This window comes from Tripterygium wilfordii, chromosome 20 (genome assembly GCF_013401445.1).
Source record: "Tripterygium wilfordii isolate XIE 37 chromosome 20, ASM1340144v1, whole genome shotgun sequence".
In the NCBI taxonomy this organism is placed as follows: domain Eukaryota; kingdom Viridiplantae; phylum Streptophyta; class Magnoliopsida; order Celastrales; family Celastraceae; genus Tripterygium; species Tripterygium wilfordii.
Genome location: NC_052251.1, coordinates 10,658,328 through 10,678,755, shown reverse-complemented (window position 1 = coordinate 10,678,755; position 20,428 = coordinate 10,658,328). Strand labels below are relative to the sequence as shown.

The 20,428-nt window shown below is 36.3% G+C and overlaps 3 protein-coding genes across 4 annotated transcripts; 2 read left to right on the top strand and 1 right to left on the bottom strand.

Annotated features, from left to right (window-relative positions):
- The first annotated feature begins 755 nt into the window (after window positions 1-755).
- Window positions 756-2,868, top strand: LOC119986983 (glycosyltransferase BC10-like). Its single transcript, XM_038831668.1, has 2 exons — window positions 756-1,169; window positions 2,230-2,868. The coding sequence occupies exons 1-2, from the start codon at window positions 756-758 to the stop codon at window positions 2,866-2,868; spliced, it is 1,053 nt and encodes a 350-aa protein (XP_038687596.1).
- A 2,267-nt stretch (window positions 2,869-5,135) lies between these two features.
- LOC119986706 (protein SAR DEFICIENT 1) lies at window positions 5,136-9,588 on the top strand. Its single transcript, XM_038831369.1, has 7 exons — window positions 5,136-5,266; window positions 5,368-5,443; window positions 5,694-6,264; window positions 7,730-7,890; window positions 8,229-8,420; window positions 8,527-8,623; window positions 9,226-9,588. The coding sequence occupies exons 1-7, from the start codon at window positions 5,178-5,180 to the stop codon at window positions 9,414-9,416; spliced, it is 1,377 nt and encodes a 458-aa protein (XP_038687297.1). The 5' UTR covers window positions 5,136-5,177; the 3' UTR covers window positions 9,417-9,588.
- A 1,175-nt stretch (window positions 9,589-10,763) lies between these two features.
- Window positions 10,764-14,311, bottom strand: LOC119987159 (LEAF RUST 10 DISEASE-RESISTANCE LOCUS RECEPTOR-LIKE PROTEIN KINASE-like 1.2). 2 transcript variants are annotated; one of them, XM_038831956.1, is made up of 4 exons: window positions 13,497-14,311; window positions 12,352-12,384; window positions 11,994-12,224; window positions 10,764-11,908 (listed from the first exon to the last, which is right to left on the bottom strand). In XM_038831956.1, the coding sequence occupies exons 1-4, from the start codon at window positions 14,254-14,256 to the stop codon at window positions 10,974-10,976; spliced, it is 1,959 nt and encodes a 652-aa protein (XP_038687884.1). In that variant the 5' UTR covers window positions 14,257-14,311; the 3' UTR covers window positions 10,764-10,973. The 2 variants fall into 2 exon arrangements, with proteins under 2 accessions (XP_038687884.1, XP_038687883.1); XM_038831955.1 differs by having other exon boundaries at window positions 11,994-12,251; window positions 13,497-14,310.
- Between the last annotated feature and the right edge of the window lie 6,117 nt (window positions 14,312-20,428).

Sequence of the window (20,428 nt, the reverse complement as noted above, 5' to 3'; positions counted from 1 at the left end):
TAATAGTGTCATTTACTCCAAAACATGTTCTAAGTAATAATGATGTTTATGAATCAACTTCTAGCCTAATAGAGATCGTGAGTTTGATACTTACGAGACTCGTACATGAAATTACCATGTACTTGTCTAATACGTTTAGTTTGCAAGTTATTATGTGAGCTCATGAGTTATTATAGTTTGTTGTGTTATTAAAAGAAAAGTACTAATGATGTTAATGAATTATGGTCAACTCCTTCTTTCTTAGCTAATTATTTAAATAAATATGTTAACTAATATAGGTATTAATGGAATCAAATTAATTGAAAATTTGCACAAATTATTTCGAGCAAAAAAAAAAAATCGTTCAAATAATCAAGCAACTATATTTGGTAATATTATAGATCTCTTCATGCCTCAACGATTTTTTTACCCTAAGTGGTGGTGAAATTTATAAATTAATTAGTTGAGTTTTGTTCATAAATTATATGAACGATTTCAAACATAACCCATTAAAAACTCCAAACATAACTTTCATTTCTCAAATCACCCATTCTCTTCATAAACAAGGCCATTAAAACCTCCAAAAGAAACGTTTTTCCAACCTTCAACACCAAAAAAAACCTTCATAACGCTCACAAACAATCAAAACCCATCAACAAGAACAAGAACATCATCAACATTACCCTAGAATGCAACTCCACCACATCATGTCATATTTTCTTCTCTTTGGTTGTGGAGGAGTCCTTGGCATCACCTTTGGTTTATATGTCAAAGACATGTCCTTCACTTTCTTACTCAACCAACAATTCTCCATGCTCTCAACAAACCCAAGATCAATCAATTCATCCCCTCCTCCTGCACCACCACCACCTCCTCCGCGGCCGGTGGTTCGTGATATTGGTTTGAGTGAGTTCTTGAATCCATCCAAGGTTATGCATGATATGGGAGATGAGGAGTTGTTGTGGAGGGCATCAATGGTTCCTAAAAGAACTATCTATCCATTCAATAGAGTACCAAAGGTTGCATTTTTGTTTTTGACAAGATGGTCTCTTCCATTGGCCCCTTTATGGGAAAAACTCTTTGAAGGACATGAAGGGTTGTACTCCATATATGTCCATTCAAATCCTTCCTTCAATGAAACATATGTGCCACAGAATTCTGTCTTTTATGGAAGGAGGATCCCTAGTAAGGTTAGTAATCCAACACTTTTTTGGAAATTATTAATTAATTATTATTGTCTATATATACACACACACACATATATATTTCACTGAAAAAGTGGAAATATTCAAAACCCACAATTATATGTCAAAAAAATCGAATTTCCAGAATTTTTTTGGATAGTTTCTTCATGATTGCTTTGATTCTACTCCTTTATAAACGAGACTAGATAGAATATCCTCCACATTCTTACTGTCACAACCTCACTTTTCTCCATTAATTCCTTTCCTTCATGTGGAAAAAGAAGAAAAAATAGTTTTAACATCAATGCTTCGTGCCCAAATTTCTTACCCCATTTTAACTCTAATCCTGTGGCATGCATGTTGGATGTTTAGTGAGTCTCATATTTATGTCCATAATCAATGAATATTTCACGTGTCATATGGTTTGGTGGCTAAAATTGGGGACAATATAGGGTTGTAGCGGAGTGGACTATAAAATGGACCCTTCAATCAAATAGGGGTTGGAAATCTAAACCTAAACACATTAAGGATATTTTCCGCTCTAGAGCATGGGCAAGGATATTTTCTGCTCTAGAGCATGGGCATGTTGAAAATCTCAATCCTACTCAAATCAAATATATTGTTCGCTTTGAGATCATTGGTTCACGTAGAACACATTGGGCTCGCACGGCTTTGGGTTCATTGTTTCCTATGAAAACATCGGATCCGCACGACTTTATTGTTCTTAGGCCTTTTCACTTAATGATACTTGACCTCAAGAAGGCCTCTAAGTATGGTAAGGATATAGACATCCATATATACCACATGGTTTGGTGGTACCCAACCGATGTGGTATTTAACTGGATCCGCACGAATTTATTTTATTCTTCATACATTGTCGTCATTGATTTTTAAACTTAGAAAACACGTCATCTTGTGTGAGAAGTGCTAATATACTACTCGATTAGGTTATTCGAATACATCGTGCGTCTTTTTGACAATAGACCCAACTTTTTATACACAAAGAATCTACATAAAAAAGAAAAACAAAATGTTGATGCATTGATATGGAACTCTCAAAATGCAGGATGTTCGTTGGGGAAGCTTCACAATGGTGGAGGCGGAGCGCCGGCTATTGACGAACGCCTTGCTCGACTTCTCGAACCAACGCTTCGTCCTTCTTTCAGAGTCATGCATTCCACTCTTCAACTTCCCCACAATCTACAACTACCTAATCAACTCCACCGAGACCTACGTCGAGTCCTACGATCTGCCAGGTCCGGTGGGCCGAGGCCGATACAACCGCCAAATGTTACCCTTCATACGCCTCTCCGACTGGCGAAAAGGCTCGCAATGGTTTGAAATGGACCGGGAACTCGCCGTCGAGGTGATCTCGGACCAGATTTACTACTCTCTATTCAGGAAATTCTGCAGGGGATCATGTTATGGTGATGAACATTACCTGCCAACATTTCTTCAAATCGGGCGGTGGAGGATGAATTCAGAGAGAAGCTTGACTTGGGTTGACTGGTCAAAGGGTGGACCCCACCCAAAAAGGTTTCAAAGAAGAGAAGTTAATAGTAAGTTTTTGCAGAGACTAAGGTTTGGTAATCAATGTGAGTATAATGGGAATACAACCAATGTTTGCTTCTTGTTTGCAAGGAAGTTCTTGCCTAATGCTTTGGATAGATTGCTCAGGTTTGCCCCAAAAGTCATGAACTTTTAAGTTTTCAATTCCAATTAATTTGGTAATTTTACATAGATGGTTTTTTTTTTTTTTACCATTCATTAACTACTTGCTCATCAATAAATTTGGAACAATTGGAAGCTCTCCTGTAATGTTTTTTCACTCATTTTATCAATGTTTTAAATACCAATCGATATGTACCGGCTCAATGGGTACCAGACCACTAATCAGTATGAATCAATCTAAAATGTCGAATTGTGTCGTGCCGATCAAAAACTGGTAAAGAACCGGTTTTATAATAAAAAATTTAAAGAAAATAAAATACTTTGTTTATAGATAAATAAAAATAAAAATTTAACCAATACGCGAATTATCCAAAAGGAGTCCTAAAATTGATTTTTTAATAATAACTTTTACGGGAATCTAAAACTTTATTTATATAAGTCATATTTGTAACATTCTTTCAATTTTTTGATATGGGAAAATAAATTAATTTTTCCTTATGAAATATTTAATTTTATTTTTATATATGCACTTGTTTGATAATGTATTACTTTTAATCATATTGTTCAATGGTTAATTGCTTATTAATTAATTTATATTAATATATACTACTACTGGAGACTGAACTTGAACATCAATATATATATGTTGAATCAAATTTGACAGTTATCTATTGTAATACTATATATTAAGAGAATCACAATTGGAATTTTATAATTTTTGAAAAATTATAAAAGATAATGTATGGATTGATTGATTTGGTCAAAATCATTGTAATTAGCCTTCAAACATCAACAAAAGAAACAAAAACAACATCAAATAAATTAAAGATCTTGCATGGGGCCTTAACTTGATCTCTTGGTCCCATACTATCATTATTTGATAATTGACATCGACCCACCAACCTGGAAGTGACCCCGCTTGTTCTACGTACCCTTCATTGTAATATAATGGGAAAAAGTATCGAAAAAAACCGTCTACTTTGCAAAATGGTTCAAGTGAGTCTTTTTATTTTTTGTTTTAGGGTCATTCAAACCCCTCTATTTGAATGACCCGTAAAATCTACTTTGAATGACCCGAAAAAGTAAAAGGGCTTAGTTGAATCATTTTGTAAAGTAGATGTACTTTTTTGATACTTCTCCCTAATATAATTAATTAGATACTCTTGACCCCGCTTGTCATTTTCTCGAACTCCGTGTTCTTGAATTGTCCCATTGCTTTTTAAATAGGTTGGCAAATAAGAAGGTGTCGATATGGAGAGTTAAACTTGGATCCTTCAATTAGAAGAATTCGTTCATAGCCATCAAAATATATATATAAATATATATATATATATATATATATATATATATATATATATAACACTTTTGAGAGTGTTGAGAAATGAAACGTCAAGCCCCACTTGTTTACAACTCAAAAGGTGATCCGCATAGGAATTCCTTGTTTTATATATATATATGCAATAGTAATATATGTACTTTCCATGCAATTGTCATAGCATGATTAAGAATATACCCGTCACCCTCTTTTCTCACTAGAAAGTGCACTTGGGCAATAGAAGGAAGTGTGGAAAAATCCTACTTGGACCCACAAGCAAGTCCCCCACAGCAACTTAGATCCTTCTTGGAAATGAAATTCTTGACCGATTTCCAAATTTTCATTCATTTGAGGCCCTTGATCATTTGAATTAGTGGTTGGTTGGATATGAATTATTCCACCTGAAAAAAAATCATATATTCAACTCCTTACACATGCCAAAGTGTTTGGAAGCGTGGAACAATCCAATTATATTCGATATTTATATGGGACAAAAACTCAAATTCCTCATTATTAAAAAAAACCTATTTATATTGGGGCGAAATATGGTCAACATATGGATCAATACTCAACGTTAAGATATTGTATATTTATTTCAAGAAATATTTCTGCCTCCCCCACTAGAAATCATGATCTTGTGGAGTTGTGGAAGTGAGTACACATACGTTGACCGTCAAGGTACCTACAGGTACATCGACCGTATTTTGCCCCAACAATATATCTACAAACATACACTTGTAATGTATGTGTATTTATATAGAAACAATCTAGTTGGAGAATATAAATATATATGGTTGACTTGTAGCAAAACTTTGGTTGACGTCAAAGTCATTACATCATCCTCGCACATAAGTCACTACACTAGCTAGTTACTTGCTTCTTGCCTTGTTATTTCCTTTATGGTTCTATGAAGCTTCTTTATTCACATTATTTTTGTCAACTAAGTCCATTTTTTAATACCCTTTATATACACATTGCAAGCCCAATTCCAAGCCATCTCTCTCTCCCTCTCTCTCTAGAGCTAATCTATGGCCGCCAAACGCTTCTTTGATGATTCTACCTCCGACCCGGATTCACCAACAGGAAGACGGATCAGAAGTCGACCCTCTTTAGCTTCGTAAGTTTAAATTCATAATTTCTTTTGTATTCAATTAGGGTTTTCTTTTTTCCTTTCATATAAGTCATGCGGTTAATTATATTATTATGATTTGTTTATAGTGTTGTAGGACAAGCTGTTGTGGCAAATTCCATACAGAACTTGTGTATGATCTTAGAACCAATGCTTAAAAGAGTGGTATGTACATGTGATGCTCCTAAAACCTATCATTTCTTCATTCATTCATACACACACACATATATGTATATATAAGAGTTATGATAGGATCCCAGTATCCTAGTTATCGCAGCTGTTGAATGTCGGATATGTGGAGCACACAAATCCACTTGGATCTAGTGCGTCCAACTCAGTTGGGATAACTGAGATGCCAACTACTGGGATCTTTATCATTTTCGTATATATTAACCCATATTTCTTCTTTTTCAAGGTGGGTGAGGAAGTTGAGAAGACACTCAAAAGATGCTCCAGGGCAACCCTCACTAGGCAACCTTCCAATAGAATCCAAGCACTCGAACCTTCAACTCTACAACTTGTTTTTCCCAAAACCCTAACACTCCCAATCTTCACAGGAAGCAAAGTAGTCGATACCGATAACTGTCCCCTTCAAATCCTTCTTGTAGAAAAACTAAGTACAGGATGCCATAACCAAATGCTTCCAACTACACTACCTTACCCTATCAAAATAGAGATTGTTGTTCTTGATGGGGACTTCCCTAGTGGAGATAGCCAGATTTGGACAAGTCAAGACTTTGATAACAATGTTTTGAAGGAAAGGACAGGGAAGAGGCCTTTGTTGGCTGGGGATTGCTTGATTGTCACAATGAGAGATGGGGTTGCTAGTATTGGCGATTTCGAGTTCACCGATAATTCGAGCTGGATTCGGAGCAGAAGGTTCAGGATTGGAGCTAGAGTGGCTCTGGGGAGTACTAATCCTGATGGTGTTCGGATTCGAGAAGCCATGACTGAAGCTTTTGTTGTCAAAGATCATCGCGGAGAGTGTAAGTTTATTTCATCCTTTATCTCACATCATCATACGTATATTCATTCTGTATATATATATATACACTTCAGTCTTTCTAATTCATAATCATATAGGGTTTGCTAACGTAGTTAGACCATATAATATATTTATGATACTCTCTCATCCTACATTAAAAATACATATATAGTAGGTGAAAGGATAAGACTTGGTTTTGATAGCATATCAAAGTTGTCTTTTCAAAATAATATCATAAGAGTGATGAGATAAGCCAATAGTTTGTCATAGTTTGGTAGATGTTTTTGTGCTTTGCCAATAGTGTAATTTTGAGAATAATCAATAACCCTTCAGCCAAGATGGTTAAGACATATATTCGAATTAGGTAGTACTTAAGTTCAAACCCCCACTCCCGCTTACCTATACCAAAAACTACCACAAAAAACGTAATTTTTCAGTGTATACTGCATCGTTTGCACCTTCAATCCTATTTAAATCGTTCAATTCCACATAAATTCTTAAATCATCCAACTCTCTCCAAAGATATTTGTAAATTACATAATATTCATTCATAGTGCACCGGTTTCGCACCTTCAATCCTTTTCTTTTAGTACTCTCAATCCTATTTATATTGTTAATTTTCATATAAATTCTTTAACCTCCAAGGTATTTATAAATTACATAATATTCATTCTCGAGATCTACTGCCTTAGGTAAGGGTTGTCCTTTAGGGCTCTATTGGGACCATGAGAGAAAGACATTACATCGTGATCTCCCTTTCACATGATGCTATCAGATTAAAAATAGAAATTGACTTTCAGTCAATCAACTAAAAGGTTTCTCACTCTTCTTATTGTCTCTTCTTATTTATTTTTATATGAACCGAACAACATATATATATATATATATATATATATATATATATATATATATATATATATATGTGGGACCCGACCAACAACCAAAGCACAAGTGTTTAAACCACACATGTATCGAATGGGGTACCTGCAGTGGAAACTGCCAGTTTCCAATGCAACCGTCCGATCTGTCTTTAGAAATTAAAAAAAGAGAGTGAGTCTCATATTGTTAAACAAATTGGACGGTCCAATTCTTCTGTGTCTCATGTTCTCTTGCTCTCTTTCTCTTCTTCGGTCTATCGTATTAAATTTTATATACTTTTCACATACAGCTGGCTAAATGTGGTCTTGGTCAATACATTTGATTAGTATTTTTTTTTTATTTGGACATTGAAATTCAATTTTGACCTTATCACAAATGGTTTCAATCTGACCTAATTATGATGCTTGTAAGATATTTTTCAGTTTAAATTAATATTGATTCAATTATTATTATTTTTTTGGGGAGCTTATTCTTAAACAAAAATTAATTTGTTAGTCATTGAGCTTTTCTATTGTTAATTGGGTAGTGATCACAAAGGATTGATTGACTAGTACTAATTATTTCCTCAAATTGGTAAACTAATACAGTGTACAAAAAGCATCATCCACCAAGTTTGGAAGATAAAGTATGGAGACTGGAAAAGATAGGAAAAGAAGGTGCATTTCATAAGAAGTTAGCTTCTGAGGGCATCAAAACAGTCCAAGACTTCTTGAAGCTGTCCACTGTTAATCCATCAAAGCTTAGGAAGGTACGTATTTAAGTAACTTGAAGCTTTTATCTCCATCTAAACAAATTTTTTTTTTGGTTAACGACAACGACACCAGTAAATTTGTCTTTATACAATAAAGTTGGGCGTTGATCACTCAGGCCAAACATGCCGCACGCACAACTTGCCGATAGATAAGTTGACCGAAACTCAACGCGAAATCGAATGTGGATAGATCTCACTGGGGATTGAACCACGGAAATCCCGCAGACATAGGCCTTTGGCCGAAGCCGATAACCAACTGGGTTATCCCAGTTAAACAATACATATGTTCTTGATTGTCAAATTTATATATATATATATTTTTTTATTATTTGCAGATCTTAGGTGGGATGTCTGATAAAATATGGGAAGTGACAATGAAGCATGCAAGAACATGTGTAATGGGCAACAAACACTATATTTACAAAGGACACAATTGCACCATCATCTTGAACCCTATCTGTGAAGTTGTCAGGGCTGTGATTGAAGGTCAAATGTACTTCACTAGCGATCTAACCAACAATATTAGGGTATGAAATCTCTTTTCCCATATTTGTCAAATGCATTGAATTGAACAGTTTTTTTCCCCTCTTCTGTGTTGATAAACCACTCAAGAGGTTCCTCTGCAAATTTCAGACCTATATTCAATCAATGGTAAGGGAAGCATGCACAAATTGGCATACATTGGAGGAGGTAGAAGGACTTTTCAATGAAACTGCTCTGCTAACACAAGGTATATATGCTCATACATTGTTGGTGTAATGCATTCAAAACACACACACACAAAAATTCGCATTACGCCGGATAAGTGATGCAAATCGCTTAGCTGGAGCGTTTTTCATATGAGCGGGTGGGAAATTGGGACATAACGATCATTAAGGCAATTGTTAACGGTGTCGGATTGGGTTGAAAATTGTACGGTTGACTCCAAACGACGCGTTCTTCAAGTTCCATCATTAGGACCCTGCAAATTCATAATTTTCTATTATTTCTGTCTTTTGCTTTTATGTTTGGCATTTGTTGTAATTTTATGATTTCATTCCCTTTTAAGTTATTTTAGGGTTGAAATTTCATACTATTTAAGGTTGTAACCCCTTGAGGGTAGTTGGAGTTATTGATTGCATATATAATTAAGAGACAACTAGTCTTATTTACAATTCATTGGTATTCGCTAGAATCAACAAAATATTGAAATCATAATTCTGGTATTCGTTTGTCGAATCAACAGATTTAAGTAGACTTGTTCCTGGTATTAAAGAGTCAAAACAACATGCATTCTTTCATCATGCTACCCTGCATCAATAAGACTAGCAGTAATGTAAGAATAATTTGCAGGTGACATGGTGGATCAATATCCCAATTACCATCAGCAGGGGATGGTGATATCATATCAGCAAAATGGACACCGACAGGCGAATTCGAGCTACTTTGGAGCTCCAGTTGAACGAAGACTACAATACAGCATCTCCGAGTCTTCGTCAGACGGAGAGTATATGCCTTCAAAGTCTTTCATCAATGGTGGTTGACAGTGTATCAGTAGCGTGAGTAGACGTATTGTAAGATATTTGTATTGGTGTAGGAATTAAGTTGTCATCTGCTTCATGGCAATCCACCCCATTCGCTGCTTCTTTCTGCAAAAAAGGAAGATATATATATATATAATCTCAGTATGAAGAAAGTGTTGAAGTTTCCTGTCTATATGATCTGTTTCTTTCCCCTGTTTTTCTTTACCTTGATTTGTTGCTTTTCTGCATAGGCATGCTCTAATAGGATACAACACATTTTTTAGGTTTGGAATATGTATTTAGCACCCATTCCACCTAACTTCCCATCAATAACAAACTCCATCAATGACTGGATTGACATATGTGGAATTCCTCTATGAGGTTACAGTTTTTATGGAGTAAAAAGGTGGTCAGTTGTACCTCATAATTGAACCTATGATGACATTTGCATCGCTATAACTCTACTACTGAGTCACATGAATAATGAATGAAAACTAAATATGTGTAGCTCCCTCGGGCTTACACCAAATCTATCCAACTATGAGCTTTTTTTTTTTATCCTTAAAACCGACCTCTCGATTGAGCCTCTTATTTTCCCTCAAGTCCGTTAAGAATTGGGTTCCAACTATGGGCTTTTTTTATCCATAAAACCGGCCTCTCGACTAAGCCTCTTATTTTCCCTCAAATCCATTAAGAATTGGGTTCCGATAACATATTAAAAATGTAGACCTAAAATTCAGGTCACATACTTGGACAAATTGAACAACAATACAAGCTTAGAAACCTAACAACCAAAAGCTTAAGCTCATAAGTCTAAGCACAAGTCATTGTATTATAAACCACATCTCTTCCATTTATTATTTTTTTTGATGTGGGACATTTGGTGTGGGTTCTCCAACGGAAGCCAATACCTCATACACTTTCCAACATAGCCGCAAACATCAAGAGATTAATAGTGAAAAGGTTTCCAAATACTAAGGCTCAGTTTTTGTTTACAAAATTAAAAATAGTATTGAATCTCTCATCAACCTAAACTTGACAATCCAAAAACTTATTAAGGATGACAATTTGTACCCAACCCGCTTCGGGGAGGGGACAGGGCAAAGAAACCCAACCCGCATGCAGGGCAGGGCCGAATTTGTCTCCCAACCCCATGACAGAAATAAATGGTAAAATTCAAAAAAAAAAAAAAAACACTTTCCATCAATGTCTGGCCTTGAGATTGGGCCAAACCATGACAGGAACAAATGAGCTCATTATTCTCAAATCCTCATTGTGAAGTGTAAAGCTGAAGAATCTGTAGTTAGTTCTGCTGCAGAACAAGAGAGACATCAAACCAGTAAAGGAGAGGAGATTCTGAGCAAACTATAACAATAAAACAGTCATTTTTTATCTCTTAATTGATAGAAAGAGTAAAAAAAATCAATTGAATGAACTTAGACTGCCCCAAGATGACTATTAGAAGACACATAAAAGCTACTATATTATATACACATCCTGTTGTAATACAGGAACTGTCAATACACTCAATTCATGTTATAGCACTTGTTACAATTGAGTGAAATGAGAAAGGAAAATTTAAGCACTCGTAGTAGGTGTTGTCGATTCACTAGCCCAACTCATACTCACAGAAACCGGTGAAGTCGTCAGTTGAAGATCACTAGTCTTCAACAAAACAACATCATCTGCTCGAATGTCCGTTTCCTCTGCCTCCTTAGCACCGTAGACATCACTTTGTATACCTTTTAGATTCTCCAACACTTCTACCATTGAGGGTCTCATCTCCTTACTACTTTGAAGGCACTGAAATGCCAATTCGGCCACCCCAGTTATCATTTGTCTCACCAAGGGCTCTGTTTCAAACCCCAGAGAAGGATCTACAAGCTCGTGCAATGCTCGACTTTGAATCTTATTAATAGCCATATTTGACAGATTAATCTCGTGACGGTGTCTGGTAATGTCAACAGCGGGCATTGATGATATCAGCTCAATCAAGACTACTCCAAAGCTATACACGTCGCTCTTGCTAGTCAGCTGATAGCACTGATGATACTCTGGATCAACATACCCAGGAGTCCCTTGAGGAGCAGTGGAAACATGGGTGACATCTGTTGGGAAAAGTCGTGAGAGTCCAAAATCTGCAACCTTGACATCGAAATTGTTGCCAAGTAGAATGTTATTTGTCTTCACGTCGCGATGGATTACATCATTGACATGGAGAAAAGCTAATGCAGTTGCAGTCTCAACAGCGATCTTCAATCGAATAGGCCAAGTAAGTTCACCAGGTTTAGTGCCTTCTCCATGAAGATGATCAGCAACAGTGCCATTTGGAACATATTCATACACAAGGAGGAGTTCACGACAATGACGAGAGGTGCACCCGTAAAGTGCAACGAGATGCGGGTGGCGCAAGCGAGCTAAGATTTCAACTTCATTCAAGAATTGTTCAACTCTCTTGTAATTGTTTTCATACAAGCGCTTGACTGCAACAATACGCCCATCTCGGAGTTTGCCTGTACAAGTTGACAGAGAACATCAGGAAAAATTGATTCAGAATGAGTAGAAGGTCAAGCTAATTAGGCTGTTGTATGATCATACCTTTATAGACAGTACCAAAGCCTCCATCCCCAAGTTCCTCGGCTTCATCAAAGTTGTTGGTGGCCTTTTCGAGTTCAGAATAGCCGAAGGTATGGACTCCTATGAATTTATCTTCATTACCATGATCTCTCACTGACGAGGGATAGGAAGAGATGTTTCGAGAGTATAAAGAGGGAGAATTTTTTTTTCTGAGGTAGCGTAGATAGAAGTAGAATATGATGCACATAATGACTACACTGCCAAAAGAGGCACCAACTCCTGTTTAAAGAAGACTAAGAATTTTAAACACTCCTGATTCACATTCAATGGGAGAAAGCAGAGAAAATCAAACTTTATGGAACATGAGTACATGACTTACCTATACCGATCTTCAGCTTCAATTTCCATTGATCTGCGACAAGATCAATTAAAAAGATCAATTTGGAGACAGGAAAGTTAAAGAATAGCATTCAAAGGAAAATTTTGTGCAAATTAGTATCAGCTTCAATGTCTGAACTATACCGTGGTTTGGATATTTATTGGAGTTTGAGAGGAAGAGGAGATAAACAACGATGATTTAAGCAAATCAGATATAACTTATGATCCTTCAACAAATATCCAATGCCATGACCCTACAACTACTGCTTATGCTAAATCCTTAAAGCCTTTGATAAGGCAACCAAAGAATAATCAAAAATGAAAATGCCAAATGAAGACTTTACGGGTCATGGTTATACCTAATTATGACATTAGAAATATCGTGCAGACAATACAAATTCAAACTGAAACCAAACTAACGAAATATCATGAAGATATCTCAAATATAGCATGAATCTCCACCACTTGCTCTAGTTAAGGCTGCAAAAAATCAAAACCTAATTTCTACCATAGAATAAAATGAAAGTATATTAATTAGTCCACTGAAAATAAATATGGTATATTCAGCAGGGTTTAATCAAGAGAAGAAAGCTACCTAGTACCTACTTCTCTTGGTCAAGAACCAAGAACCAGGAACAGTCCAATACAGACAATTCATTATCACCAACTCTTCCCTAGTGGACCATTGACTTGTTCAAAAACGAAGACTGGACTAAACATCAACTACACGCCAACCACATCCTATCCTATTGGGACTCGCAAACTGGGTTTCTTTATTTCTTTCCTTCATAGACAAAGTCTGGAAATATTAATCAAACAAAAATGAAATTCATCGACGAAAACCTGTTTAATCCCAAAAAAATCACAAACACATATATAGCTACTTATGACATGATGTAGCTTGTAAGACCTTCACTCTCAACACACAAATTTTAAGAAACCGTCTTTGTATCTGTTAATAAAAGAATGAATGCAATGAAAGAAGATATGAACACTACAACTTTAGTACTAGACATAGATTATACTTTAAAATTTAAATTGGAATGAAGGGTGAAACAGATGGATTCTACCTGTCTAAGATCCCAAAATGATTTGAAAAATAAGATCTTGAGATAACCATGGGAGTGAAGAGGATTTCATGCTTACCCTTGTCATCAGCACACTTAAAAGGCTGATGATGTCCGTCATGACAGTAGCAGATGAACTGCGTTCCAGGCGTCGGAGAACTCAAGTTGGTACCACAATTTCCACCAGATGCCACACAAGGATCACATACTCTATAAGTAAAGTAATTCAGACCGAAAGGCTTCTTCAAAGCCACACTAAGGTTTCCATCTCCATTGTCATAGAGTTCACCAAGAACCTCGTCTTCAACTGGAACTTCAACTTCTCCATTACAAGCTGTATCCTTCAATTCAGCTTCACCATACCTACCAGCGTAAAACACGTCCTTCTCTGTTCCGTCGACAGGGCATGAGAAATTATAGCTTGATTCAGGAAAGAGAAAAGGGTTGGTGGTGCAGTTGTAAAACAGGATTAAGTACTTCACAGTGGAAGAGAGATTCAATGAATAACCCAAAGTTTCGCTCCCGATTGTTGGAGGACATCCCTCTCTGGGTCTGGATATTTTGATTGTATGAGAAGAAGAATTTATATCTTCCACCTGGTATTCATGCTGGTTGATGAACATAGTGGTAGTTGTATTCTCAGAACATTCGAGCCCAAACAGGTGGTGACCACACATTTTAGGTCGATCATTGCCCCAGAAAGGATAACTGATGTTCACCAATTTTCCACAATTGAAAGGAACATTGCAGTCTAGGAAGTCTTGATCTTCATCAGCACAAGCAAGAACAAAGATGAAGAAGAAGAAGAAGAAGATGGTTAAAGAATAAGATTGGTTCATGGGTTGTGGTGAAACAGAGAGAGAGAACAGAGATGGTCAAGATTTATGGGTCTGGTTTTTGGAATATATTTTAATAAGTGTTTGAAACTGGTGTGCCATTTTAATTTCAAGGAAAGGAAGGAGATAGGAAAGTCTGCTTTTGATTTCTCAAACAATAATGTAAACAAAGACTAGTGCCATCTTTACTTTTGACTAGAAAATTCGGCCAACTATGAGAGAAGCAGAAAATTCTTCATGAAGGCCATTGACTTCTACTCTAAATGGCAAAACGTGAAGCTCGGACATTTGATGGCCATGGCGGCTAATACACGTAAACAAGACTAATTTAGAAAGTCCTTTCTTCCTCCATTTACCAATTACAAGGACTGGCAGAAGTTACACCGAAGTAACATATTGACGCACAAGACGGTGCAGATCTTTGGGGCATTTTAACACCCAACTTCTACGCCGGGCAAATTACACAAGATTTTTGAAGACACTGGCAAAGTAAATTCGAACCCAAATGGTCACAAACTCCACATGATGTCAAATTTCAACACAAGAATCATCATCATTTGAAAAGTAATAGTATATCTAAATCGATACAATACTGCAGTGTCAATATCAATTCCTAAAAACTCCAACTAGAAAAATACCACAGTTGACGAAAAGAGAGCCTTACTAGTTCCCATTTAGTAGTTGTATGTATGTATTTATTTATGTATGTATGCACGTACCACGTATGTATGTATCTATGTCACGCATCCCACGTGCCTTAGCATTAGACGTGGCCTAGTGAAGCACTATATAATGGGTACCCTTCCCTCCACTATTATGTATGTTTTGTGAAGGGTGTATGAGCTCATGAAAATCCATGTGAATAATAGTTATAGAATGGAATAATTCAGAGGGTGATATTCCTTGTACTTTGTTTCTAGTCTTTTGAATAGCGATTGTTCCATGTTCAACCAAAAAAATTGTGACTTGGCTTCGGGTGCCTTGTTTCTTGAAGACAGTTTTTTTAGTGCTTAAACATGGAGTTTTTGTTAAATAAAGTGGCTCATATTATGATATTATTGATGAGTATTGATTATTTTTAATATGAAGGTATAATTGTATTTTTGAGTATCCAGAAAGTCGAGTGTAGAAGGGGAAAACCTTAACTCAATTGTAGTACTTAAATTCTCATAGTGAAAATAAGTCAGAATCCATGAACGTAGACACTCTTGTCGAACCACATAAAATCTTGTTTTCTTTTTTTTTTTCTCTTTGTTTCCGATTGCTTTGTTTATATTGTTTTATTATATGTTATCTGGGGAGGTCCAATTTACAACAATTTTTAACTCTCTTTTTTAAATTTTTTTTTATCATAGCCTCCCATGCTAAAACTTGACATTCTTAACAAATTGGTAAAAAAAAAAAAGAGAGAGTACTGTATTCTTTTCTTTTTCTTCCTTTCATTGTTAGATCCTAAGATGTCACACAAATATACTGCAAGGACCCTGTGAAAATGGTAAGATAACAAAATGCTAGTTGATGCATAGAAACCCTAAATTGTTCGCAAAACCCTAGACAACCATGAATGAGCTTTACTTAAATCCCATTCATAACAATTCTGAGCTCTTTCATGGGAATTTCGTTCTTGACCTACTGATTAGTCCACTACTTTCAAATTTGTGCCAAATCAACTTTTCATGTTAATAATGTAGTGGTCAAAAATCGCCTATAGGCCCAACTCCATTCCCATGACCATGCTCTATTACAGGAATGCTATCCCAAAGATTGTGGCTCACGGCCCAGCCCAAGTATGAAATCGGTTTGACCCATTTGGTGGATGAAGTAGTATGGGCTACATATATACACACACAAGTTGACATGAACTGGGCCTTATATTTCACAAGTTAAACCCACATTTTGGACGATAATGTATTTCCACGATCACGTAGACACTCGGGCAAAATTTTGTAAGTAAAAGTGCATTTTTGGCGCAGCATAAATTTTTGGATGCTTGAATTATCTCTCGTCTTTAGACACAATTAAGACACTACATGAAAGGTAAGATTTTTTTAACAATCAAGAACGACTGTTGGGAAATTTATCCAAAATCATTCTTAACAAAGATATCACACGACAATAGAGAAAATTAAAATAGAAAAGTGTAACAATCACAACACAAGAATATGACGGATCAGCAAGGTCATTATTTTTTAACTGATGTTGCTTGCTGTTTTCCTGGTCTGAAGACATTAAGAAGTTGTGATTTACTGCCGGCCAGTTGGATATCCGTGGCATGGTAAGACAATTTGGTCAAAAGTATCGTATTTCTTTATGTCATGGGAGTATTCAGTTGTCTATATATGTGTACTTGTTTATAAAATGCCTCAGGAAGACTTTATGGGTCAAGGTTATACCTAATAGTCTTGGTCCAAGAAATCTTTTACATCGTTGTAGATGTTTGAATCTATAATTGTTGAACAGTCAACGTAATTTATCTTGAGTCTTTTACAGCTGATCCTATGGAACAAAGCAAGGTTGAAGATGAGAGGCTTGGGCACTGGTGTGGTACTTGTCAAAGAGCCTCTGACGATTAAGTCAGTAATCGAAGTAAGGTTGATCGAGGCAAATATGTAATAATGTAAAGTATGGATATAAATATGGGATACTGGGTAAAAGGACTGAGAATTGGCTGAAGGTCGAAGATGATGATAGCTTCGGCTGGATATGATTGAGATTGAACGTGTCCCTTATTGAAGAAGGAGGGGGCTTTTATAGTGGGGTCTTGGTTGACCAAAGCTGACATTGGAGGTACCAGGGTACAAGTCGCAGGTAGTCATGGAAAGGTGGTGTTGAGTGTCAGGACACGTGGCTTATTTTGGTTGGTCAAGGACGAGATTGTACAAGGGTCAGGCGGCTCAGTGTCAAATAGTGGTTGCAGGTCGTCTAACATGAGATGCTAGGCTTAAAGATTGTATCCAGTTTATCGGGGTAAGGTTCGATAATGGTCTCAAACGACCGTTGCCTTAGGACTGCTAAGTCTGTGCAGGGAGATAGTGGTTCAAGTGTACGATCGATATGGTGTAGATTGAGTGCATGCACGAGTATGTTATGCAACGGAATTGAGTCAAGCGATTGATACATGAGGTGAATATGACTGTCGTTCATCAACAATTGATGGCATTGAACGCCCTTGGCTTGGACGTCCATTGATGGGCTGCCCGAAGGCGTTGGATGCCTATGGACTTGGAAGATAAAGGAAGAAAAGGGAAAAGAATGTAAAGTAGAATACATTTCCCTCTCTCATATTTGGATAGATAAAAAAAATAAAAGAAAATCAGTTGAATTTACTAATTTAATCTTACTTTTTATGTTTAAGTATTATGTATAAGGGTAAAATATGTTTTTAACTTATAAATAACTTAACTAACCAGAGTATAATTCCTTCGATATTTGAGGATCCCACACTCCCACAACAAACATACAGACACACTAATTTCCCTCAACACTATCCGTAAAGACATTCGAGTAGGTGACTCAGATGGGGGGAGTTTGATCGAGTATATGTTCTGATACTATTTATAATTTGAAGAAGGAGGTGAGAAGTAGAAGAACGAGACGAGAGAAAGGTTTTGGTCCAAACCACTTGAGGTATTGTTCACACTTTATGTTCAAGGTCCATGTGACTTTGTCCTTCTAAAAGGTACCTCTAGTGTTATTATGTTGGGTCATATTTATAAACCATATTGCTTGCCCTTCAACGAGCGATGTGAGATTTTTGTATTAACATTCATCCGCACCTATGAGTTCCATTATGTGAGACCCAGCAAGTGCACTATATGGGTTAGGGTCTTTGTGGACGGTCCATTCATAAGGACATATGAACAGGTGACCCAAACGGGTGGAGGTTGATTGAGTCTATACTCTGGTATCATGTTATAATTTGAAGAAGGATGTGAAAAAGTAGAAGAACGAGGTCAGAGAAAATTTTTGGCCCAAATCGCTTGAGGTATTGTTCACATTTTGAACCAAACACTCGTGTGATTTTGTTCTTTAAGGAGTATCTCTAGTGTTATTATTCTTTTCTTTTTCATTCTTTCACTAAAAAATGCTGGAGATGACTTGCAATTGCAAAACAAAATGTTATGTCTCTTCTATTTATGGAGGAAAGGATCACATTCTTTGCTCTATAGGGATTGCTAAGTTTGACTAATAGATTTGGGTTATGGATTAGATAAAGAATGGCTAGTTGGGGAAGGTAGAAACTTCAAGAATTATTATTGTGAAGCCAATATATATATATGTGGATATGAAGGGAAGTAAGTGACAAATAAGAAAAAACAATTGTGCACCAACTTTATATTTCAACTTTTTGCAGCAATAATTGGCAAACAAAAATAATTGAATTCTTTATTCCACAAAAATTGCCACCCATTTTGTATGAGCACATGAATTAAAAAGACACTAATTTTGACCATATCCATAATCTCCGTCTCCATGACCTCCCAACAAACTTTTTTAGTGGATAAAGTCAACAGTTTAAGATTTTCTAATTATTGTAATTATGAACTGAACTATTTTGTAGAAGAGCCAGACAATGCAATATCATCAATGATTGGAACCATTTAAGTGAACTAATCCAAATCAATTTAATACATTGAGTGTCTTTGAGGACAAAGAATGCCACAATAGATGTGACAAGCATATGTTAGATATTTCTGTTTAATAATATATATTACATATTTATATATGTCACACACGCACACACATAGTTTTCTAAGTAAATTTTAAAGGAATAAAAAATAAATTAATTTTAAAAAAGAAAGAACATGAAGATAAAAGGAGAGAACAAAAAAAGATGATTTGTTTTATGTACTTCCAAAGATGAGGTAAGCATGTAGGAATTTGGTGGTAGTATTGCTCCTCAAAATGTTTTAGGTACAAAAGATAATAACCTTAATTTAGAATTGCATAAAAAGCGCTCATGATTTAAGTGATTTATAAGTTTATATATAACCCAAGAAAATGAACCAAAAATGGTGGAGTTCTATAATTTATTATTCCGTAAGTGTAGGATAAGTAAACAATGGGTGCTCAAAAATACTTAATTTCTTTGCTCACCTTAACAATGAAACTCTTTCTACAAATAAAATTCTCCTTAATTTATGATTCACCTTTGCCTGTAATCCACCTCTTGGCTGCTGTTTGTTCCTGTTAAAACAGATGTCAAGGATGTTAGAGCAGATATTCAGGATGTCAAGGAGAATAATCGGGACACACAAAGCTGACTGAAGATATATTTGTCATGACGTTGAGCCGTCATTTTAGACTAGGAAATGTCCACATGTGTAGGCCATCATAGCCGTCATTTTAGACTAGGAAATGTCCACATTAAGCCGTCATTTTAGACTAGGAAATATCCACATGTGTAGGCCATCATGACCTTACTTGTATATGTACCAGCACATAGACAAATAAGAAAATAACAACACCAAAAATCGTGTGTTTGTCCCTGTTTTCACATGGTATCGGAGCAGGTTCAAGAACACACCACATAAACAAAACCAGCAACAAACCATCTTCTTCCATCACTACCAACAGCACCAATGGCCAAGAACAACGACGGCACTCCAGAAAAATCTGAGATGACCAAAGTTCAATCACACAAGTATGACGACCCAAGCAATCCTCTCTATCTTCATCACTCGGATCAACTTGGTCTTGTCCTAGTGAATCAAACACTAAATCAAGACAACTACTCTCTTTGGAGTCATGCGATGCTCATGGCTCTCATTGCAAAGAACAAGGATGGTTTCATTGATGGGACTGTGACTAAACCACCTGCAGAGTCCGTAATGGAGATGAAACAATGGATTCGATGCAACCTTCTTGTCAAAGGATGGATCCTCAACACAATATCACCTGACATTGGACAAAGCGTCATGTATAATGAAGACGCGCACGATCTTTGGAATGAGTTGAAGGATCGACTTGGCCTTTCCAACAGTGTATACTTATTTCAAATTGAACAACAAATTCATGATTGCCTACAAGGTAACATGACCATTGGTGAGTACTATACTAAATTGAAAAGTTTATGGGATAACCGAGATGCTCTATGTCCTATGCCATCTTGCAGTGGAGATATCGCCAAGACGCTGCTGCAGTACCAACAAACTCAACGTTCCATCAAGTTCCT

What these genes read in the sequence shown, in the direction of transcription:
- LOC119986983 (XM_038831668.1), top strand. Translation starts at nt 756, where the DNA reads ATGTCCTTCACTTTCTTACTCAACCAACAATTCTCCATGCTCTCAACA. An exon ending in GAAGGAGGATCCCTAGTAAG is followed by an intron (nt 1,170 to 2,229) that starts GTTAGTAATCCA and finishes CTCAAAATGCAG; the next exon opens with GATGTTCGTTGGGGAAGCTT.
- LOC119986706 (XM_038831369.1), top strand. Translation starts at nt 5,178, where the DNA reads ATGGCCGCCAAACGCTTCTTTGATGATTCTACCTCCGACCCGGATTCA. An exon ending in AGTCGACCCTCTTTAGCTTC is followed by an intron (nt 5,267 to 5,367) that starts GTAAGTTTAAAT and finishes ATTTGTTTATAG; the next exon opens with TGTTGTAGGACAAGCTGTTG. An exon ending in ATCTAACCAACAATATTAGG is followed by an intron (nt 8,421 to 8,526) that starts GTATGAAATCTC and finishes TGCAAATTTCAG; the next exon opens with ACCTATATTCAATCAATGGT.
- LOC119987159 (XM_038831955.1), bottom strand. Translation starts at nt 14,256, where the DNA reads ATGAACCAATCTTATTCTTTAACCATCTTCTTCTTCTTCTTCTTCATC. An exon ending in TAAGTGTGCTGATGACAAGG is followed by an intron (nt 12,385 to 13,496) that starts GTAAGCATGAAA and finishes ATCTTGTCGCAG; the next exon opens with ATCAATGGAAATTGAAGCTG. An exon ending in GAAGCTGAAGATCGGTATAG is followed by an intron (nt 12,252 to 12,351) that starts GTAAGTCATGTA and finishes TTCTTTAAACAG; the next exon opens with GAGTTGGTGCCTCTTTTGGC.